This window comes from Chelonia mydas, chromosome 1, assembly GCF_015237465.2.
Source record: "Chelonia mydas isolate rCheMyd1 chromosome 1, rCheMyd1.pri.v2, whole genome shotgun sequence".
Lineage (NCBI taxonomy): Eukaryota > Metazoa > Chordata > Testudines > Cheloniidae > Chelonia > Chelonia mydas.
In genome coordinates, this window is record NC_057849.1 from 193484281 (window position 1) to 193508533 (window position 24253).

A 24253-nucleotide genomic window follows, 5' to 3' on the forward strand; every position below is an offset into this window, starting at 1 on the left:
TCATCCCCCTCTCTGCCCCCCGCTTATTTTAGCATTAGAAATTAAGGTCTTTTAAACTTTTTTCCCCCCTGGAAAACTGTTGTATGGATGGCAGGAGAATTATTCTAGTTATGATACCACTAGCACCCTGGAAATGAACCCTGAACAATTTAGAGGAAATACTATTTTCTCAGTTTAAAATGTTTTCATTTGTTTTTGTTAAAAACCTATTTAACTTAAACTCCTGGCAAACACTGAGGAAGAAAACACATTTTGTTAAAGATTTAACACCCCTTGCCATTCAGGAAAGTAATGAGAAAGCTCACATGCAGTTTTGGTCCCCTAAGGAGTCCTCAGGCAAAAACAGGGAAGGCAAGACTTGATATTCCTGATATTTGTAAGGTAAAAAACAAGTAGAACGATTGTTTGCTCATTATGTTGGGGGAGGGAGCGTTTCAGGCTTTTTACATCGTAAAGAAACAAAGGGAACAGACTATGTTGATTATTTTTCTTTGTAGATCACATTTAAAACTGTGTCAAAGAACATATTAACTTTGTGTTATCCGCTTGTGCTGAACAATATCCCTTTCTCGTACAAACATGGACACTGGAGAATATTATGTCATTTGGAAGTATTAATTTCCTTCATCTCTTGCATACATGCCCATTAGCGGCTCCGCTCTAAGTCTAACAGCTTTTAATAACATATTTCATAGTACTACAATACTGTGCCGATAAAGCTACAAGCATTAGCTAGTTAATCCTCACTGAACCTCTGTCAGGTAGTTATCATTTCCATTTTAGAGATGAGAAAACTAAGGCAGAGTGGCTTGTTATTTCCCAAGCCCACAGAGAATCATATGATGAAATACATTACTGAAGGATTGGACCTATTGTAAATCATCCTCCCATGTGCCAGTGAATGATTGTTCTCTTCAGCAATTTTCTAGGGATACATTTTTTAGAGTGAGTCTGTTTCAGAATCAGGACTTCCAGTCCTGTGCATGGCTCACTAGACAGCAAGTCATTCTCAGCCTGTTACTCAGCTTGTCTACAAAGTTTAATCTCCTTTCATCTACCTTGTCATCTTTCATCTATAATTCATCTTTCTGGTTGTCAATAATATTTTCTTACATCTTTCGTGGTATTTTTACTATGATTTCAGCAATCACTGTCATTTACATAGTGTGTGTTCATGCATGTCTGGGAAAATAAATATGGTTCTTTATTAGATCGTTCTTGTATAGCAATGTAGGTTTCAGCTGCTGCTGATCTTCAGTTCCTAATACGTCTGTATAGGCTGGAAACAGACTTAAATTTTTAAGTGAAGATGCTGTTGTTCCATGATGGTTCTCGGTGTTTTCAATTAATAAAGCGCAGTTTTTTGTTTTGTTTTCCAGCTTCATATGACTTTCTACATGTTTCTTCCACTCCCCAAACATCTGAAATTCCAGAAATATTTGAGCTAGAATCTGGTAAATGATAGTTGCATTATTTCTGAAGCTTAATATTTTGTACCAAAAAGGTTATTTATTACTGTCTCAGTTTTGAAGGTTTCAACTAGTTTACTCAGCTTTGTCCGATTTCAGTGTGATTTCACATTCCATGTTGTTCCCCCAAGTCCAGCAAATGCATCCTGGCTATTTCTGTACTGGAGACAATGCAAGTTTCAGACAGAAACCCTGGCAAGGCATTGTGCCTGTGTAGTGTGGTATTTACCAAAGGGAGGTGTCAGGAAAGGACCTACAGAGCTAGAAGGAAAGGAAAGCAGGGTGGAGTTAGGATCAGTTGGGATTGTGACCTTTTACCCAAGAAAAGATATCAGGTATACAAAATTATTGGTGAAAAGATGTGGATTAGTATGTTGTCAGCTGTTGGGAAGTGAGACTTACATATAGAGGGGGAAAGTCTTAGGCCACTGCAGTACTGCAAAGGTAGAATAAACAATCAAAAGTTCAGAGAAAGATTGACTGTCTGAGGGTTTATCCAGACCTTTCAGAGGCTTTGGAGGTTAGCTTTGTATCAGAGCTGATAGTGAAATAGCAATCTGAGGCCACTCCTCCACTGAAAGGAGGATAGCTAGAAATACTGTGTGGAGATACCAAAAAGCAAGGGATGATCTCAACACAATGTACAGTAGAAAAGACATCTTTTGCCATAAAGATATCCGTGCCTTGACTGAGGTTCACACCCTACAAACAAGACTAAGTGATCACAATACAGTTTGTAAATACTGACTGAGACAATGTCATCTGAAAAGAGGATGCAATACAAGGGGATTCCTGTTGAAGTATTATATACATCTTTTCCCTACACCATTTGAGGGATTTGTAGATTGTCCTGAGCACCTTCTATTGTAACTGTTTCCCTAACTATCTGTCTGTCTAAAAATATAGTGAAGGCCTGTAAATATAGTAAAGGCCTTTCAGCAGCACTAAATTAACTTTTGTTGTTGTGGGTATATTATTGTTTACCCTGGGACGACTTTGTCTTTATTTAGCGATTAGTTTTCTTAGACAGAACTTGCACATGCAAAACTAGACCCTCCACTCCGCACATTTCTCCCTTTGGAAAATAAACAACAAATGACAGATGTGTGGTCACGGTGCTTAATGCGCTATAGGAAAGTACTCCGATACTACAGTGATGAGCACGGTATAAAAGCCTGACTAGAATAGAACAGAATAAAGGTTTGAGGGAGAAACACTGGTCATAGCCTTACCATGAACTATTAAGCTGTGGTTTATTATGAACTTCCTTGCTGTGTTGCCTCTGGGCTCTGCAGCATCCCTTGGGATCTTATATGTGTACGTTTTTGTTAGATTATAATATAAAATGTACTGCTTGTAGTGATTGATTTTAAACTTAATTAATTCATACCAGGGACACATGTCCAGCATGAAAGAAAAAAACACCTGCACATTGAAAACTAACAGTGTTAAGTAATTTCATGAAGAGCTATATTGGGGCATCTATAACTGGAAAATGCAGTGTTTACTGTAGACATTCTAAACCTTATTCTAACCCTTTATGCAAAGGTGTAGCATAAGGAACCAGTCTGTTGCTTTAGATATAGTTGAAGGCAAATGTGTGCACGCAGTTGCACACTACTTTGCTGAACCTATTTATAAAGAATTACAGCATATGCTATATATGTTTTTCCACTGAATGCATCCGATGAAGTGAGCTGTAGCTCATGAAAGCTTATGCTCAAATAAATTGGTTAGTCTCTAAGGTGCCACAAGTCCTCCTTTTCTTTTTAGCATATACTAAGATAATGACATTTTTGCAAAACTTTATTAAATGAGTTTCTTACCTGGGTGCCAAAAGGCCCTTTAATCTGTTTATGTAACATCAACAGCATTGTTAGGCTCTTGCAAAGGAATGTAATGTAATCTCTCTCTTATTTTCCCCACACACACATACACCCCTCACTACACTGTATGCGGCCACATCTCAGATTTGTTTCCTTTTTTTTTCCTACAGCTACAAATAGTGCTGACCTGGAAACATCTGTGCCTCTAATTTCCAGAATATCTCATTTGCTAGGAACAACAATGGGTAATAATGACACATTCAGTTTCTTTCTTTAATTAAACTCTTTGGTTTTGTCATCACAGCTAATTCTGGGAGTCTTTCCTTGTTTTAGTCATCTGCCATACCAGTAATTCATGCTGATTGTCATCAATAAATCTCACAGCTATACTCGCTGCTTTTTTTTTTTTTAAAGGAACCAACATCTAGTCTGTGTTTCACTACTAAGGTTGTCACCTGTTGGGGCATTTTTGTTTGTCAATGTCAAGAGCAGTTACTGGGGTGTTCTTGTTTGTTTGTTTATTAACTCTCATGTAACTGATGAAGCCTGGTGAATCATGCATAGAGCTGAGTAAATAATTTGTAGTGAATTATCTATCTGATGAATTAATCATTTCTTTTTCTGCTGGTAGAGTATCCATGAGCAGGTCACACTTAATTGAAAATTGTTCAAAAATTTGTTGGCCATTATTTTTTAACTTTATGGATTGGTCACAAACATTTCGCTGTGTTTTAGTTATATAATTTGTTCCATAATTAACATGATATTGCTTCCTTTCCGTGAACATTTGTGTTGGTAAAACTCCATCACAGACTGTCCATAGAAAGCAAAGCACTAACGGGGTGCGAATTGAATCAAATATTTGCAGGAATATTTTTTGCAATATTTGCCCAGCTCTAAAGACATGTTATTGCCATTGTTCCTTGAATACTCGATGCTTATAGAATCCTAGCAGATTGCATCAGAAGCTTTTTTGTCTTTGTACTTTTCAGGGTGCTTAAAGACCTATGAAATGAACCACCTGAGTAAACATTAGCCTTCACTGCATTGTGTGTGTTTCCATTTGAACTGTAATTTTAATTGCTGGCCTTTAGATCTCATTCCTTATCAGCACTGCTCCATTGCTAGAGTAAGAGATGCTCACTCATTAGATTGGCTGGACCACTGACTTTTAACTGAGTACCTCAGAAGATAAAAATCTAAATTTAAAAAAATAATAAACATTATTACCCGTTTCTTTTTTTAGCTTTCGATGATACTCATCCTGTTTTTTCAAACCCCGCAACATCCGATGAGCCTGATATAACAGATCTCAAACCAGGTACAATAATTATTACACAGTCTTTACCATTCAGTGGCTCACGGTCAGGTATAAACCCCATTGAAATAAATGGAAGTCTTATAATTGATTTCAGTGGACTTTGGATAAGGCCCTTACAGCTGAATTTTTAGCAAGCATCCAAACCGTATTGCTGTTGAGAAACTGGCATTAACTTGTGTTGTCTCACAGCTATGTTGTGTGTGGCAACTCATACCAGTCAGTTTTCCTGTCAGTAACTGGAAAGATATGCTGCATGGATAACACTATGAAACAAATATTAAAAAGTACTATAGTATTCTGTAATAATTATCCAAAACATTCTATTAACATCACGTTGTAGATGGTAAAGTTGTAGACAAGTACTGTAGAACTATTACAATTTTTATATGAAAGAAAAGAATATCCTAGGCGCATTAAGTTATTTAACTTATTGAACACCTGATTCTCCAGAACTGTGGCAATAGTTGGATCAGTTGTCAGCTTTCTGGACCAAATATCATCTGTTGTCAGTATTTGAGTAATTGGCAGCACAACATGTCCTTTTTATTCTCTTCCTTTGTGTTACTCCATGTCATCTTAATAAGTGCGGCAACATAACTCAAAATAACGAGGTAAGCCATGTGTGGACCTAAAATCTGATCGTGAGAATTTAGTCCACATTTATTTTTGTGAAGGCAGGAAGGAATTAAACAAACATCCAAAATCTCTGCACATTCACAGATACCATGATTTGTGGTTACCATAACAAGGCAATTCAAAAAGCTGAGCTCATCTCTAACACATACTAAACTGGTAAACTGAAAATAATGTTCAAGAATCAGTGGAATACTTCAGTTTTTCTTGTAGAACAAAATTGTTTTACCCATGAAGCAACTTCTTTCTTCCATAAGCTCTTTGCTCTCTTGTAACTGTCAACATTTCTCCCAGCAGCAACAAGTGAACCCACTCTGGAATCTTTCTCACCTCAAACTTCTAGTCCTCTTGAATGGCCAAGAGAAACGTTGGGTAATGTTGTTGTTTGTCACAGCGAATGGTCACACTGTGTCTGTTTAATCAGAGAACATCCCATCCCCACAGGAATGCATTTCTTCCATAAAATCATTTCATGCATTGAATCATTAACCTTTATCCTACTTGTAGATTCTTGTTTTTCCTGTGTCACCAAAGACTCTAACACCTTTTGATTCACTTCTCTGTAGGAATGTAGTTGATGCTAGTGAAACTGTTCTTAAAGCAGTAAAACTATCAGCTAATGAAACTTGCATGGAGAGCTCCATCATCCTTTTATCATCTATCTTCCTCATGTCTATGATTTTAATTGTATCCATCTTTGGAACATTGACTTTATTTCTGATTAATGCACAACAATTTAGTACTCCATCCCTGACCCCCTTTTGAATGCTGATGTCCTCAGCTGACTTTCACATTCCATACTGAATTGTTTCTTCTTCATTGCAAACTTGTGGCATGTGCAGTTTCTTGAACGATTCCTGAAATAGTTAGTTATAAACCAAGCTCTTTCTTTCAGCTCCAAATGAAGCACCACTTATTCCTTCTAAACTGAAACCATCTCCTCTTCCAGAAGTGCAGCATGTGAAACCTGGTAATTAAGTAGTCCGTTTATTCAATTCAATATATCAGGAAGATACTTTAAAAAAAATATCCTATGGTGTTGCTACAAAGGAAGCAAACAGAATAAAGGCATCTGATCCATACCGAGCAAGACTCAAGATCATCAGACAATTGAGCATGAGTATGGTGATAAAATGCAAAGAATTTTCACAATTTCGTAACTTACTTAAAAAATCAGGGAATACTTTTTGCATGTGTTTTTAACTATATTATTAACTTCTGCCTTGCTGTGTACAGTTATGAGGTACATACAACACATCGTTAGTCCCAGCACAGTGTTGGTGCCTCATACATTCTACTCATTTGCTTTCAGGATGTCATGACGGGGGAGCTTCCTTTCAGTGAAAATAGCTGTGATTGACAAAAGGGGAAGCCCCTTACAGGGTCCATAGTTGTGTGCTGGATCTTGCCATTTGATCATGATGACATAACCAGTGTCTTGTGGTGCTTTTTTTCCTTTTCTGCTCCTTTGATCAGAAACAGTTGGATCCCTGTCACAGTTCTATTCAAGATCAAAAGAGGAGAGAGCCCCCTTCACGATCCAAGTACTGGTGACCATAGGTTACCAGATGTTCAACAATCCAATCTATGTTCTATTATTTTGTATACTTAATGTTATATTAAAAAAGGAATGTAGGAAATACTAGATGAGCTCTTTTAAACCCCCCACATCTTAAACTTATTACTGATGTTCTTTATTGTACTATTCAATTATGCTTGGATTCTTTTTATTTTATAGCACAAAAGCCACCACTTTTGGAGCATAGTACACCTAAAGCTTCAAAGACTATTGAAAGGCCAAAGGCAACACTAGGTAACAAATGCTTCAGTAGCTGTGTGTCAATCTGTATTTCTGTTCAAGCCGTCATTAGAATTCCATCACTGAAGACCATTTCATACCATCACTGCTAATCATGCCAACTTCATTCTGTTTCTGGATCTATTTCTTTTATACAGGAGAATTGTTAGGAGAGAAATACTGTAAGAACAGACCCAAACTCACATTTATGAGTTTAGTTTCTTTTCTAAATTGAATTTGTCCACAGAATAGTGGTTTTTATCAATGTTATTGTAAGGATAAACTATCTGCCCTTGAATAAACTCAATAGGAGGCGTATGTGCATCTCTGTAAACAGAATTTGCCTCTCATTATTTGAGAATTGTTGAGATCATACACAAAAAGACAACCATCCACTCGTATGTCAAAAATAACTATTGAAAGACTAAGTGCAAAGCTGGGTAAGGAGACTTTCTCAAAGGAAAGTTTTGGGTTTTTTCTTTACATTAAAAAAACCTAATATTCTCTAAGGAGATCTATTTGTGGCACTAGAAACATTAGTCTTTATCCTGCTTCTAGGTATCTTGTCATATAGTCCTTTAGGCTTGAAAATCTCTTCTCAGTGAATTCACATATACTTATTCATAGGAGTGCATTGCCACTCTGTTTATGGCAGTGACACTCTTCCTCGTGAATCTATCTTGGAAGCAATCTCATTATCCTGTTTTATAAAATAGGCAAAATTAATGCCCCTGTCTTCTGAGGTGCTGATTGGTCACCTTCAACTTTCACAGACTTCGCCTCCCAGAATAAGGCCTTAGAATAGCATTCAGACTGGCTAACTACAGTTTCAACCCCTGCAATTATGGGACGACAGCTTCAGGGTTTACAGAACTGCTTAGACGTACTAATATTTCCCCCATTCCTCCAAACAGTGCTGCTTTTTTATAAATAGAATCCAAGGGCTGCAGTTGTGAGATAATTCCACTTTTGCATGTTATTCATTTCATGGCTTTCTACCTCTGCCAGAATCTTTCTCCTCTTGAATAGCTGAGAGTTCTAAGAATTCATGTTACCTTTTCCAACCTCATCTAGTTAAGTCTCTCAGTTGCATAAAATTGATCGGCAACTCAGGAATATATACAATATAATATATATTATATATTTTAGACTTCTCTTGCAAAATTCAACTTCCTAGCTTGCCCAGAATATTTTTTTTGATGGGCAAGTAAAACACAATTAGAATTTTTAATTATGTATCAGTCATTATAGTAAAGGGCAAACTAATCATTTTTGTACCTGGACAAGTAAGTTTTCATGACAGTTTTGTGAGGCCTTTTTTAAAACTGATTTTATTTCCAGAAGCCATTTTGAAGTATCACTGCTTCACCACAGTGATCCTTTTAGAAGGAAAAGAATTAGAAGAAAAATTGTATAATCTAGTCTGTTTCTTTCAGCTCCCTGGGAAACAAAGTTTGTTCCTTCTACACCTAAACCATCTGCCAAACCCAAAATGCCAAGAACTAAACCTGGTAATTACATTCCATGCCAAGTATTATAATAATTTATTACTTTTGTAATTTAATGTATTTTGTTTTAAAGGCATCCTAAGTGAAATTGAGCAGATTGAGTTCTCAGGAGGATTATGCAAAGTGTGGGTTTGCATCCCTTGAGTTAGACTTGGAATGTTAATTTGGAAAAATAAAAAAAAAACTTGAAGCAAAACTTAGCTCGAATCACCAAGTTGCTCAGGGCTTGGGGTTGGAATCAAGTTTTTACATTGTTTCCGCCTGAAATCATGAATTGGCCCATGCTTGCTCAACAGGACCCTGGTTGGCCCATAAATTTAAAAGTCTCTTAATCAAAAGCCTCTTGCTTTGCTTTTGAGGATAGGTTACCAATCTCTACCATTTCATCTGTTGCTATAGGATGAGTACAGATGCAGTGATAGTTAGCATCTGTTGAGGCTTATCTAAAATTGTAGAACTCTGAGGGGTGAAACTCAGGCCTGGAGATAAGCAGGTGGATACAAAATGAAGGCAGTCGAATTGCACCATGTTTTTACACCATGGTTGAATTTAACCTGTGATGTAGATCAAAGGAAAGAAAATATCACACACATCCAGACTTGTCTGGAGTTGCATAAACAAAGATAAAGCCATGAAAACATTTAAAAAATGCATGGTTTATAATGAAGTCATAAAGCTAAAAAGATACATAATTTTATAGTGTAATAAGATATTATTTAAACAGTATTGTAAGAGACCAAGCAACATTATTATAATTCTTTCCAGACTCCCTGCAAAGTATTCTGTTAAAATCTTGCTAGTTAAAAAAATTATCCACTTCAAGGCAAATAGTTACCACTGAAGCTTGTTAACGTAGTGGTATTTAAGTTTGGAATTGCATCAGTTATTATGAGCCAACTTTTAAAACATTTTCGCTATAACGACAACTCCTTAGAAAGGTTTTTTGCTCTGTTCAAAATTAACTCTTGTATTATTAAGACAATTTTGTCTATCTCTTCTAGAGATGCCGCTACCTTCCATATATGTATCTCTAAATTCTTTCTTTTTCATCAGCAGAAAAAGCAATTCATTTGGAAAGCAATACACCTAAATTTTCTAAGCCCCTTGAACTGCCAAGGACAACACTAGGTAATGATGTTTCCACAGTGTATGGTCGCTTTGTTTTTCAATTTAACTACAGAGAAATCGGTATGATTGCATGTTTGTGCAAGTGTATCTAGTCTATCATCTCTCTATTACTAGTCTCACTGATCAGTCCAGATGGGATCCTGAGAATAACTATGTATTCATCACTGAACTTTGAATGATTTGCTGCGTCTTCCCTTCTCTATATAAAGTATTGTGAATTCTGCATTTATTCCATAGGGATACCCTTATTCAGATGTGACTCTACTTCGGGGATAAGGTACTATTCAATGTAAGAGGGTCACAATCTGGCCTTTAGCCAGGAGGCATGATGCCCATGGATCAAGCTCCCATTAATATCCCAGTGTCACTAGAAATTGACCAAAAATTAGGGCTTGTGCAATAGCAATGGTTGTCTTCTTTCCTTGAAGTTCAAATGCTTCTAATCAAGATGCCTCAAATTAATGTAGACTCCGTGTACTATGAAAAAAGAAAAGGAGTACTTGTGGCACCTTAGAGACTAACAGATTTATTTGAGCAATGCTCTAAGGTGCCACAAGTACTCCTTTTCTTTTTGCGGATACAGACTAATACGGCTGCTACTCTGAGATCCGTGTATTATGGCACTGACTTCCCAAAGAGCCAGGTCAGGTTACTGCATAAGTGGCTGACAGCCATTTCAAGCTATCATTGCTAATCCTGAAGCTCTGTCCTATTTCTGGTAAGGTGTTTGTCTGCTGCCCTGGAGCCAATTTGAAAATGTAATAAAAAACCAAATTTCGATGGAAACCAAAAATTTCTGCAACAATGACTTTCTATTTTCCAACCAGCTCTACAAGCCACTGAAGATGTGCATCTTCATTCTTCTTTGTGGAAACAGTCTTTTATGGTGTTTGGGGCAATAAAGATGTAGCCTACATGAAGAATATGCTTTCTGCTAATCCCACCATAATCAGCCGTTGTGCTCACCTGTGTTAATAGCTTTCCTTCTTGCTAATGCTAGAACGTTCTCCAGTTTCACAAAAGAGCAGGAAGTTGAAGAGAGCTGTGTTTAGGAGACACATTCTCCCTTGCATCCAACTGTATAACAAGTTTGTTTTGCCATCTGAATAGTCATTTTATACAGTGCCTTTCCTTTTTGAGCACCCACATTGTGCCACTATTGCCCCATGTAGACTTAAGCATGCACAAACTCTCTTTTGTCTTTCTGGTATAAATCCTGTGTTCTCCCAAGACCTTTCTGCATTACCACTTGTGGGATTTGGCAGCCCTGGCATTGAGCTGTGGAAGTGCCTTGAAGAGCTGTGTTGATTGGGAGGCTGTACTAGAGATCAGAGTCAAGGGTTACATCATCACCCTACCCTGTAGAAGGGAATGCAGTCCCTCAACCACCTCAGTTCCTTTCCCCCCAACAGCAGAGAGCAAAGGGAACTCACCTTCGTGCCTTCAGGCTAGATCTTTCCTTAGTCTGCCTTATTATTTTCTTGTAATTCGTGTAGGGTAGTATAGGATACCTTAACCTAAACAGCTTGCCTTTATTCTGGGAGTCTCACCGGGACCACAAAGGGCCCTGAAAGGGCTTCAGGTATAGCACCTCTTTCCCACTGGTCATAGCAGGGATCCCACAGCTGATACTAAATTGGGCCCATCGAGAGTACCAATACCGACCTCTGCTGAGATCCTCTTACACGGGACCCAAGGTACACTTTGTCTCTCCAGCCTCAGCACTACCTTTGGTCACAAGGACAAAGTCACCATGAGGTCCCATCACAGCTTCATGCCAAAGATGACCTCAGATTACCACCTATCTCAATATAGTTTCCTCCCTGTGTTCTTCCCCAGACGCCATAGGGATCACATCTCCATATTCAAAATATAAAAAGGACATTCTGGTTCTGCCTGGAATTCTGGAAAAGACTGAGCTGTTTAGAAGTTCTACTAGGTTGTTTTTAGCCTAGGGGAGAGATGTCAGGGAGAACCTGTTGCCAAACAGAGTGTTTCACCCTGGGATTAGGAGCTGTATAGAGCATTATTGCAACCGAGTACCCCTTGTTTAAAGACTTACAATAGCCACCATGGCATCCATGATGTGCCTTAGATAGGTTCCCCTGGTGGAGATTTACAAAAGCAGCAACTTGGAGTTCGGTGCACACTTCCACCAGACAGTACTCGTTGGATTTAGCATTGTACTCTGATGCCAGTTTGGGAGAGCAGATTACAGACAACATTTATCTAAGAACTTGCCCATCATCATCAAGTTTGCTAATCTGCCACAAGTGGGAATATGCAGAGGCCCTCAAAGGAGAAAAGAGAGGTTACTCTGCAGTAATTTTTGTTCTTTGAGAATTACCTCTGTGTATTCACACTACCCAACCACCTTCCCTTCTACCTCAGAGTTCAGTATAACATTAGGTCTCCGGTTTGGGAAAAGGAATTGAGGCGTCTGGCTGGGTGCATGCACTTCCTTATATAGAGTAGGGTGATGCCATCACCCTCGCTTGAGCTGTCACATGAATATACACCACAGTGGACATGGTTTTCCAAGGCAGTTCTCCAGCTCAGTGCCAGGGGTGCCACATCCCACGATTGTGAATGTACAAATGTGACTCCCGAAGAGCAACAGTTACTGGTAAGTACTCTCTCCTTTCCTCAAAACTTTGGGATTACAATCTTCCCTCTTTCTTCCTTTCAGCACCCAGTAAAACAAAACTAATTCCTTCCAAACCTAAAGTCTCTCTCCATCCAGAAGAACCCAAGACAAAACCGGGTAATTACAGTATGCTCTGCTATTATCATTTTGTTCCATATTGTTTCAAACATGCGGACTCCTGACTTTTTTTTTTTTTTTTGGACATGTGTCTATGGAAACTGTAGAAATCTGTTAGCATCATAAGCAGTCTTGCAAACTAAATCCTTTATTCTCCCAGCCTTTATTTTGCTCTATTTTGCTTTGTTAGAGTAACTACAGTGTTATTACATGGATCAGACTCTGACCAAATAAAGTAGCGAATTAATAAATGAGATAGGAGAAAAAACTCTGAACACTGACCCATTAAACTACAAGTTGGTAAACAGTGTTTAAGATAAAGACTTATGAATAGTTTCAGGTAGAAAAGCATCAAGTATGGCAAACTTTAACTATTATTATTCATAAGTTTGTAGATTACTGCCTCATCTTCATGAGTATGCTTGCGAGTCTTGAAAGCTTCATCAATTTCAATAGGAAAGGTCACTTGTCCAAAAATTCATAGTTGGAGTGCATTATTCATTATTCCTTCCTGTTTTAAAAGGTTTTTCATCTATTCAGGAAGGAGAAGCTGTGCCATGGGACATAGGTGATAAACTAAATGCTGCATAGAATCAAAATAGAGAGTCAGAAAATGACTCAAAGTGTGATAGTTTGGATAAATAAAAGTATTCAATGAATACTTAGAAATAGTGAATACATTTGAAGAAAATGAAGATGGGTTAAAGAACAACTTGTGAATCAAAAGAGGGTCTACATTTTTAAAGAGCATTATTCATAAATAAATCCTCCAACTCTATCTTTAAGTCCCTTCCTTTTTCAACAGTTTTGAAACTGTCCCTTGGGTAGGCATGCTCAGTGGTTCTTGACTGTTGTAGGGTGTTTGGACGAGTGACGTGTCTTAAAAGTATAACACACAGATCAATAGATAGGTCTACTCTGTAGTTTTCATTCCTTTCCTTTCACCTATTTAAGAAGAAAATGATCATTTTTTATTTATCCATTTATTTGTTTTCTAGCATCATAGATGGCTGGGTACTTTTCAGCCCATGTCCCAAAGAGCTCTCAATTTCATCTCAGAAAAGTGGATCAATCATAAGGGGGGAAAAAACATATGTATGAAGCAGTACTTGAGCAAGATGCATAGTAACAAGCCCCTTGATTTATAACTGAACATTATTAAACTATGATGTGTCTGAAATTGTATGTAAAGATTCATGGCAAATTTGGCATTGGCAAGAATTGGACAAATTCTAGCTGTGATAAAACTGAAGCATGTGCACACACGCAAACTGTTTAACTGGGATGATAACGACTAATGCAAGATCTGAAATGAGACGTCTTCAGGTGGCCTGAAACTGACTTAGATTTATTCCAATTATTTTTCCTAGCTAACAGTTTCAATCAGTTTAGTCTTGGATTTGTAACTAATGAGGGTAAATGATAATCTACTCTAACAGCAAAGTGGGAAGTGGAAACCATACCCAGTTACTGAGACTGATTAAATCTACAGTGAGGGTAAAACCCAGGCCCCATTAAAGTCAGTGGTACCAGGATTTCATCTTGACAGTTCGTTCACTGTGGACATGATCCTGAACTACTGAAGGCAACAGGAGCCCTGCCATTGCCTTCAGTGGGCTCAGGATCAGTATGCCATTTTTCTCGTTTACTAGGTTTAACCTGATTATTGTTTTGCAATATATTAAGTAATACTTTCTATTTTGAGGTGTTTACATGAGTTAGCTTTATCTTGACATCATTATTATTTTGGTAGAAAATTCTCCTTTCTCTTATAGAAATGAATCACAAGGTTTGGATCCAAATTTTGCATTTTGTGTCTGCTACAGTATAACTTGTCACTTTCATATTTAAATTCCCTAAGTAATTAGTTTTTTCAAGAATGGGACAGGGTTTAAAGTTTCAGTAAGACTGAGAAGATGGTCTGAGAAAGACTCACAAAAAGTAACAAGACACATTCCCCTTAAATAGATGTTAAATGTGATCACGTGCTGTGGGCAAGTGGGCCAGGATTTGGGGAGCTCTCTCCACGTTGCAGAGCCAGGCTCCACATTGGCTTACTGTGTATCCCCATGCTAGTGAGTGTCTGGGGTGGAACAGTGGTAAGATGGATGAGAAGCGGGGATTGGGCCAGTGACTCCTGAACTGTGCAGTGTGAGGCTCAGGCCAGACAGGTATAGGAGAGTGGTAGAAGGCAGGTATATTAGCCCCAGGATAAGCAGGTCCCTTTTCCCCTAGTAATTGAACAGGGGTTACTCCAGGTTAATTAGGTCACCTGGAGCCAATCAAGGGCCTGCCAGAACCTGTTGAAAGCCTCCCCTCCAGTCAGATAGGCAAGCGCAATAGGAGCTATGGGGAGCAGGTATGCTACTGGAGGGCCGGACGATGCAGACACTGGCAAATGCCAGGAGGGAGACCTCACAGGTACAGAGGTGAAGAACAGGGGAAACCCTGTCCAACAGGGCATACAGCCCTTTTGGGCCCCCAGAGGTTTGGGGGGGAAGAGACCCCGCCAGAGTGGAGTGATTGAACTGGGTATCTGGCCTGCCACCACTATGTCCAGAGGAGCTTCCGGAGACTAAGAGGCTCCCCTGTTCAAACAAGGTGGGGAAAATTCCCAGGGAGAGAGGAATCGCCCAGCCCGCTGCTAAGGGGAAGCTCAGAACCCTCCAAGGTGGAGAAGGAGCTCTGCCACAGCCGGTGTACATAAAGGAAGGGTGACTGATGCAGAATGATGTAACTTAGGCTCAGACTCCTCAGCTGAAGGATTACTCTCCACCCAGGTCCTCATGTCAAGTCTGGCTATTCAGACTTGGTGAGGTGGAAGGAGGATTTCATCCTACAGTGTTTTAATTTAGTTTGCCACAGACATATTCCTTTTGGCTAGCTTCAAATATTCAGAACTAAACTAATTGAAGGGAAGCAAAACAAATGTGTTAGTTGTAAAATATGTACTAAAAAGGGCCTGAAAAAGAAAAGTTTGGTTTTGCTTGCCCCATCAGTGTCCTGCAGAGCTTGCCATCCTGCTCCATTTGAAGAATGATAGAACCCTGTTACATTAAAGCATTGGTTCCCAAATATTTTGGCCTATTGTAAAGAGATCAGCTGTGTTTTAGTCCACAATGCCCTTGAGCATTCCAGACTGCAAATCTACTGAGGCACAAGAAACATTGGGCTGGGGGAGAGAGGGGGTCACTCACATTTGAACAATACGTGGGAATCAGCAGTGGACAAAAATCTCCCCAAAAGCATCACTGTTAAGATAGGGTTTGAGTCATCCTGTAGAGTATCCGTCCCAAAATCTTGGTGTCCAAGTACCCATACCAGACACCGGGCAGCAGTTTAAAAGGTGTAGATCTGCCTTCGTCTCTCTCAAGATAATGTCCTTTACTCCAGCAGCAACCAGGGAACCTGTTCCAGTGCCAGTCACTATTAAGATTTCTTCTATTACTGCTACTACTAAGACTCTTGAACGTCCGAAATCTACTACGGGTAATGATGATAATATTCTTCCTTAGTGAATTGTCAGCTCTTCGCTTTTCCTTTTCATCAAGGAGGAATTTTTCATCTTCTAAAGGGGCATTTCATGCTTCCTTATTCATAACTAATCACTGAATTTCACTCTGCTTTTAGATGTGAGTTGGTTTGGTGCTGCCGTCTCCTTTTCTGCTGTTCATCTTTCCTTTTGCTTTTCTTTGTAGGAATTTGTACTTAAGCTGTGACTTGGGAAATGATCATGAGGAAATCCCATCCTGTGTTCTGCCCAGGATGGGTCCAAGAGCTTTTTCTTGTACTTGTTAAGGGTGAAATCTTATTCCCATCGAAATCAGTGGCAGAAATCCCATTGACTACACTGGCAGTAATATTGAGTCTTAAATGATTAATAAAAATAGTCCTCAATACCTCAGATCAGGCAACAGTGACATCTCATCATGAGTAATGAGCAAATTAAGTGCAAGAGTCATGAAACCAAGCTGAGCAATTCTGATACTTTTACCCAAGAGGGAGTCGATTTTCCTTTAGTTGGCTGGAGACCTCCATTCATGACAGTTAAGCATTAAAGATGAAATTCACTGATGTGCAAAAGACCCACACAAGGCCTTACATACCTCTCAGGTTCCATTAAAATCCTTGTACTAGAGTTTAAGTGCTACTTGAATTATATATAGACTTGGTGCAGGCCCTCTGGACAGGAGTGTATTTTCCGAGTGGAAGCACAGTCATATCCTAGTGCAGGGATCTCAAACTCAAATTACCACAAAGGCCACACGAGGACTAGTACATTGGCCCAAGGGCCACATCACTGACACCACCCCCCTCCTCCGCTGCTACTGCCCCCACTCCACCCCTTCCATGATGCCCTGCCTCTTCCCACCCCTTCCCAGCCCCTATTCCAACCCCTTCCCCAAAGTCCCCACCCCCTCCCTGCCCCTATTCCAACACCTTCCCCAAATCCCTGCCCCGCCTCCTCCCCTGAGCACGTGGCTCCCTGCTCCTCCCCCCTCCCTCCTGGAAAGCGCTAAGTGCTGCCAAACAGCTGTTTGGCGGCGGGAAGCACCTGGAGGTAGGCAGAGGAGCAGGGACGTGGCGTGCTGGGGGGGCAGGGGAGGCGGCGGCAGGGGAGGGGAGCTTGGCGGCCGCAGGAAATAACTCGGGGGGATGCGGGGAGCTTGGCGGGCCGCAGCAAATAGCTCTGCGGGCCGCATGTTTGAGACCCCAGTCCTAGTGCATTATAGATCATTTGTTTCATTTGTGTGCAGGTCTGAAATAAAACTTACAACAAGATACAAATGTATCTGAACCAATTCAGATCCAGATTTCAAAGACCAGAAAGTTTGCAGGTTGTCCGGGCTTGTATTTTAAATTGTTCTCTTGAGGTCTAGTTGTGAAATTCCAATCCAATTCTGGGTTTGGATTCAAAACCTCCCAAGACTCTGGGGACATTCAGATCTTTATAGAGAGAGAGTTCAGCTATGATATTTGGCTTGGGATCTGGATTTGGATTCAGAATTTCAGTTCAGGCCTATTTCTATTCTATTCTATTCTATTTTAATTTCAGTTTAACAAATTAAACATCTTGCAGGAATTAAACAGAGGTGATATTGGGGTTTTATTTCCCAAGTAATAATGCTGCCATCATTTCAAGTCTCTACACATTAAAATGTCCCAAGTGCCACTTGTGACAACAATTGCAGCAATGTAACAGTGACTAGTTAGTTTTGGGATAGATAATACGTAGTGCTTTACATTTTTAAGGCATTTAACAAACATTAACTAAGATGTGTTCCCTGTGTATCTTGTGGTTTCTCAGCCATGGTGTTAGCTGCAGAATCTACTCCAGGCAGTAGATGCTGTAGAAACTAACCTTTCATTACATTCATGAAATTTGTTTCTAGCCTTTATGGTTTTGAAGAAAATCTTGGAAAAATTATGAGAACATAAAACCAATGCTGTGTTGTCTTCCTGAGGCCCTGCTTATATTGGAAATATTTAAGGTGTAGCTGCAATGGTGCAAACTGGTAGCTACAATGGTGCAAACTGCCAGTGTAGAAGTTTTACACCGGTGCAAGGTGCATTTTACATTGACACAGCATGGTTACTTCAGGGTATTTGTACTGATGCAGATATTCCCCATATAGACAGGTACTGAGTCTGCAGACACCTTAAAACAACAACTCTGAGAGGTGCAGGTTATCCAGTTTGCCACGCTAGGCAATGACTGGAACTTGAATATGATAACTTAAATGGCTACTGTAACTCTTTCACTGATGTTCATTTAGTAAATACATCTGACTAATGTGCTCATCCCACAATCACAAACTGCCTCCCATGCCTCCACTGCTGCCAGAAGCCCTAATTGCCACCTACCCAGTTGCCAAAATTTCCAGGTTCTTACCTGGCATTGTCAGTAGCAATGTCTTTGGTGTATCAAAACTGAAAAAGTGTGGACTGCCTAAAATTTGAATTTAATCTCAAAATAAATAACTCGGCAACTTCTGTACTGACTGTATTAGTCTTTTTCATATTGAATCATTAAACCCCTCAATCCTGTAATTTAAAAGAAGTTCCTGCAAAAATTTCCTGTCTGCAACACCAGAGTGCCGCAGAATCCGGGAACTTTGCCACAAAATTTAGGTCCAGCTTGCCACAAGAGTACAGGACTTTGATGAAGAGAGTGCTGACTGGTTGGTGGCAAGATAAGTTTATAGTAGAGAACTCCTTGTTTTGGCAGAGGGCTAGGCATTCCTGCTCTTTTTGTCTAGCTACTCTAAACATTTAACTGCAATACTTTCCTCGCACCTTATTTATTTTTTTTTAAACATGCATGTTAACTACAGCCTGATTTTTCGAGTCTTTTAAGTTATTTTTGCTCCAGGGTAGGCTTCAAGTCTATGCTTTCTGTGGTCTGAATAATGATGGATGCAGTAATTCAATTATGAACTGGGCTTTTTTTTCTTTCAGTTTCATATGACCCACAACACATTTCTTCCAAACCTAAAGCATCTGCCAGTGCCATGCCAGAAATGCCACATAGTAAACCTGGTACAGTAACTATTCTTCTGTAATTCACTACTTGAACTTGGAGTATCATTTTAGCCAAACTCAGTGGCATTGCTGCAAAGAAGTTAACCTGGTTTTAGGGCACAAGTGAAATGCAAACTATATAAATGAGTTTGTTTTGAGTCATTTAGTGGTTGCCTATCTTTAAAACTTATATTATATATTATTATATATATATTTTATAACATATATGTTATGTTAAAAACCAGATTATTTTGAACAAGAAATAATTGCTCTTATAAAGATTTCAGAAAGCCTACTTTTATTAAGAATATACACATTTAAAATCATATTTAAAAGACAGCAAGCATTGAAACACAATTTCTGTAATGAGAATTCTACACTCCATATACAGAGCATTACTCCATTTTTAAATTTAGGGTTCCAACTAGTTTTCTGGATGTTGCAAAATTTGCTACAGAAACTAAGCTTCTGTTTAAAAAAACCAAATAATGATTCTAGTGATGTGGAAAGCTTGAATGTAATTAGCCGGAGATGTAACTGAGATTTTATTAAATGTATAGCACCGGGGAATATGCACTTAATGGAATTCTTAGTATGAATTTGTGTGTGTGTGTGTCTTTAAAATAAACACAAATTCTCACACCCAGGCTAAGAGAGTGGTATCTGTTGTACTACATCTTTGCAATGTCAAATCTCATTGGAAGTATTCTTCTTTTAAAACATTGCCTGTCTTTAACTGTGCAGATTATGTTCAAGGAAGCACAGTGATCTATTTTTAAGAGAAACCTCTACTCTCTAAACCACTCTCAGCAAAGCACTTAGGCACGAATTTAAGTCCAGCATTATTCAACAAAGCACTTACATACCTGCTTAAGTGCTTTGCTGACTCAGGGTCTAATAGTCTTCACTTAAATTCATTTTTATTCTAACAGCAAAAAGTCCAGCTACTCCAGAAGCTAAATGTAAAATTTCTTCTAATGACCTTGAGTGGCCCAAGGCAACATTGGGTAACAGTTTTTTCTTTACGTTTTATGATAGCTACCTTGCTTTTGCCTTCCAATTTAGAAACTATAATTTTGCTCCAGAAGATCATTTTATCCCAACTCTTCGATAGTTTCTGTGAGCAAAGAGCTTATCTGCTACTTCTTTTCTGTTGTTAAACTGCAGTCGCAATTTTCTACTTAGTGGGTCATTGATATTAATTATAGTCACTTTTCCAGTTCTGCATTGTAGTGCTGTTTCTTCACTGCAGGCATATGGTGTTTTCGGGATACACACACTTTTACATCCTTATGTTTAAATGCTGATAGTTATAAACCAAATTTTTGTTTCAGAATCCAGTGAAATACATTTCAGACCTTTGAAGCCCAAATCATCTACTGAACCTAAAATGCCTCAATCTAAACCTGGTAAATACCTTTATTTTTTCAATTTGGTACATTGAGGCTCACTATTACCCTAGTTAAAGGCAAAATATCAGCTGTAGCGGCTCAGGAGACTGTACTTTTCTTCTTACCATGCACCTTGTACAGAAATTGTAGATAAAGATGCCAGTTTTACTGTATAGGATCTGTGTCAGAAGGACTACATTTTTATGTCAATCTTGTTCTGAGAGAGGAGAAAGAAACTTAGATCCATCTTGGAAATATTTTGCACCAAGAATAGGGATTAATTAATTTTATTCTCATGTTAGACTTTTCAAACACACTTGAATTTTATATGTTCATATTTTCTTAGTTAAAAAAAAATTACTCCTTCAGAGGTGATCTCCAAACCAAAATGTCCCTGTATTTGTGCAGGTCCATTTTTCAGTTAACCTTTAAGCTTCTGGGGAGTTTGAACAGCGAAGTCACCACAGCCTAGAGTATATAGCAAGCAAATTGGAAAGAATGGTGAATAACTGTTGGATTTAGTGTCTGGCCATTTGTTGATACGAAAAAATAACGATCTCTAAGGTTTTAGTTCCGATAGTGTTGTTGTTTTGTTCTCAGCAAGATTACCACCACCAACAGAAGACTCAGAAATGCCAATTTTTTTAATCAAAAGCATTTCAAATATAGATTATGGTTATATCTATGACAAGGAATTCTTTTCACTACATGAACTTTTAGAAGACCATGTGAGGAAAATTGGTACAACTTTCTTTTAAGATTAAGAGCCAAATTCTGCCTTCAAAACATGCGTCCATCTCTTATTGCAGTCACTGGGAAGACCACAAGCTTATCTGAGGGCAGAATTTAGCTGCTAACTTACTGTTCCTGTCACCTCGTGGCTCGATTCAACACACTCGCACTTATGGGAGTAGTCCTTAGGCTCACAAATATAGCCATTCAAGTCAACTCCTATAATTAAGTGTTTGCAGGGGTTTTCCCCATTGTCAGAAGCCCTCAAATTGCACTACTACACAAGAGTATTTCTTACCCCTTTCAGAGTCACAGTCATTGCTGAATACAATAAAAACCAACTTAATTGAATTTTTGTTGTTGACAACATTGCAGGTATCACTTCTTATGGCTTAAACATAGTGCCAGAGTCAGGCTGTGACTCCTTAAGACGTTTAGAAATGTAGGGTTTTTTTCTTTGTTTTTTTCAGCTCCAACTGAAACACAGTTCATTCCTTCCAAACCTAACGCGTCCCCAGAGCCAGAACTACCACATTCTAAACCTGGTAATTACCTGTTCATGCAACTGGTTCTAACAAAACCCCATTGATTTAATGTGCTTCCTTTACTTTGCTGTCAGGAGTTTGTTATAGACTCTGTCATCTGATACTTGAAGGTTGTAAATATTTGAAGGTTGGTAAAATTTGCTAAAGGTTGAGAGGAATTATTTATTGCTCCTGTGATATAAGTAGGATTAATAGGATATAACTAGAGTCAACTGAATAATTCATAGCAAATGTTCTATAGTAAATTGTTTGTTTGTTTTTTAATTTATTTGTTCAAAATTAGTTCCCTTTTTGCAGTATTTTTTTTTATTCTGTGGATTGATTATGATCAGTTTGCTAGGAATACTTGATACTCAGTGTTTGGAATTTGAGATGGTTTGATTAATGGTGATTGGTCACAAATCTCCTGGTGTTTCTGATTGGATGACTGTAATTCTTGTAGTCCCCGATTCAGTAAAGCTTTATAAATACATGCTTAACTTCAAGCACATGACTAGCCACTGGTGGAATATTGAATCTCTTGGGGATAGAGGTAGTAGATTAGCAGAATTAGGAAATTTTACAATCTTTGCCTTTCTGAATCACACAACTTTGCCAAAGACTTCATTCCCAAATAAATAAATAAAATAAAATTAGTCTAGTGTAAGGCACATTAGTTATGTGGAGAGTTTAAATCTAATTTTATCTCATTTCAGTCACGTAATATATTTGTGTATACATACATGGATGTTTGGTAGTTGCAAATAATTTCCTTTTGAGTCTGATTTGATTGTTTAATTGCTTCTACTCTAAACTTTGGAGGTGTAGGGGCATGGGAACCGTGTCATCTTGTTGAGTGACACAGTGTACTACCCCATCCTGGATTATACCACTTCCCCTGAATTTGCAAACTGAACACTTGTTTGTGTGAAATTCCATGCAGTGAGATACAATAGCTTGAATGTTTGCAGAAAGCAAATACAAAAGAGGTATAAGCATTGCTAAAGTTTTTTATTTTATTTTATCTTATTGCTGTATTCTTCCAGCTGCAGATTAAAAAAAAAGGGGGGGGGGAATTTAGCGTAAATATCAGAAAAGCTTGCTGAGAATGAGATGTATTAAATAGTAGAATAGTCTACTAAGGAAAGTGGTGGAAGCACAATTGCTTGGGACTTTTAAAATTAGACTGGATAATGCACTATAGAGTATTGTGTTAACTACAATGGATGACCTCTTAGATCTCTTCTATCTCTAACTTCTATGGTTCTTTGATTTTTACTATCTCAAAACTGAGAGTTTGTTTCATCCAGTTCATGCAATTTATTTATGGTAATGGTGTCTTCAAAGTAATTGACCACAATTTCTAAAAGTCAGAATAAGATATCCAAGGGTAAATTGATAATCCACGGAATTAGCACAGATCAGATTAGCATAATCTTTTACTTATTGCTTACCTAGGAAATAGCTTTGATCATTTGAAAGGGTGTTCCATGTTTAGATTCTCATGCTTTTTCTGTTTTGTTTCTGATGCAGTCCTGGAACATATTACACTTAGAATTGAACCACCAAGGTCAACAATAGGTAAAGAAATTTGTTTAGTGACCAGTCATGTTTGTTTTTCTTGTCTTCACAGAAAACCACATTGTAGTTGTCATCTCATGTCACCAGTTTCTTTCCTTAAAATTCCTCTTTTTTTCCTAGATACGTCTGTCATTTGGCACAAAAGGCTTTTTAGGAATTTTGTTTACTACACAGGTGTATTATCTCCTTTTTAAGGCAAATTAGGCTGTCAGTTCTGAAACATCTTTATCATAGTCATGACTGTCTGTGCTTGCAACTTATTTTCCAACTTTTTTTTAAGCTGGGCTTCAAAATGATCAGGAATTCCATTTCCCTGCTTAAACAAATCTAGATACACTCATAATGCCGTATTTTTCTTTAAACTCCTTTGTACACCTGACTTTGTCTTCTCTGTTACCCGTAAAAGGATTTTGTTTCTCCATTGCAGGCTTGAAACGTGCCATGTCTGTGTGTTACACCTGGCATTAGACTCTGATTCCTGGAAAATTTAATAATCTATAACCCAGGTTCTCTCTTTCAGCACCAAAAGAGACACGACGTGTTCCTTTGAAGCCTAAAACATTGCCCAAACCTCATGTGCCACAGACAAAACCTGGTAAATGATTTTCTGTGTCCTATTGAAGTTTATCACTAAGCAGCTGTTTAATTATCTAAGTAATTTGAAATACACTCAGCATCATAGTGACAAGGTACAACTCTGCTGCAATGTGCTGGGTGTTTTGTTTGTTAGCCATTTAGGGCAATAGCAGAAATTGACTAGCTTTTTATCATCATGCAGTAGCATAATAATACCTCATGTTTAGACACATGGATGAGAATTAGTGTTATTCCTGATTTATAGTAGTGTAATTAAGAGGAAAATTTGACTCAGTATTAAATAAAATCAAATATTAAAAATGCTTTAGTGTTCTATGAGAGATATACTGTATTTGTATATTTCTTCAAACTTTGCTTTGCACTTTCAGAAAAGATGCTGCACAGCTTTTCTTATATTTACCATTATTGTATGTCTTCTTATTACTCTTTTCTTTAAGAATTAGTAAATTACCAAACATA

The 24253-nt window shown here is 38.3% G+C and overlaps 1 protein-coding gene across 24 annotated transcripts in view; it reads left to right on the forward strand.

The window, feature by feature from the left end:
- The window catches only part of LOC102940233 (ABI family member 3 binding protein), a 377733-nt gene that overhangs the window by 256913 nt on the left and 96567 nt on the right, over nucleotides 1-24253 (forward strand). For 5 of the 24 annotated variants that reach the window (XM_043538550.1, XM_043538551.1, XM_043538552.1 and 2 more), the window contains 16 exons: nucleotides 1380-1454; nucleotides 3466-3540; nucleotides 4542-4616; nucleotides 5544-5621; nucleotides 6145-6219; nucleotides 6988-7062; nucleotides 8484-8558; nucleotides 9609-9683; nucleotides 12373-12447; nucleotides 15841-15936; nucleotides 18907-18987; nucleotides 19902-19976; nucleotides 20304-20378; nucleotides 21563-21637; nucleotides 23150-23197; nucleotides 23718-23792. In XM_043538550.1, the coding sequence (XP_043394485.1) occupies nucleotides 1380-1454; nucleotides 3466-3540; nucleotides 4542-4616; nucleotides 5544-5621; nucleotides 6145-6219; nucleotides 6988-7062; nucleotides 8484-8558; nucleotides 9609-9683; nucleotides 12373-12447; nucleotides 15841-15936; nucleotides 18907-18987; nucleotides 19902-19976; nucleotides 20304-20378; nucleotides 21563-21637; nucleotides 23150-23197; nucleotides 23718-23792 (1203 nt within the window). The remainder of the gene's footprint in view (nucleotides 1-1379; nucleotides 1455-3465; nucleotides 3541-4541; nucleotides 4617-5543; nucleotides 5622-6144; nucleotides 6220-6987; nucleotides 7063-8483; nucleotides 8559-9608; nucleotides 9684-12372; nucleotides 12448-15840; nucleotides 15937-18906; nucleotides 18988-19901; nucleotides 19977-20303; nucleotides 20379-21562; nucleotides 21638-23149; nucleotides 23198-23717; nucleotides 23793-24253) is intronic. The other 19 variants (XM_043538557.1, XM_027824070.3, XM_043538553.1 and 16 more) reach the window with 12 other exon arrangements.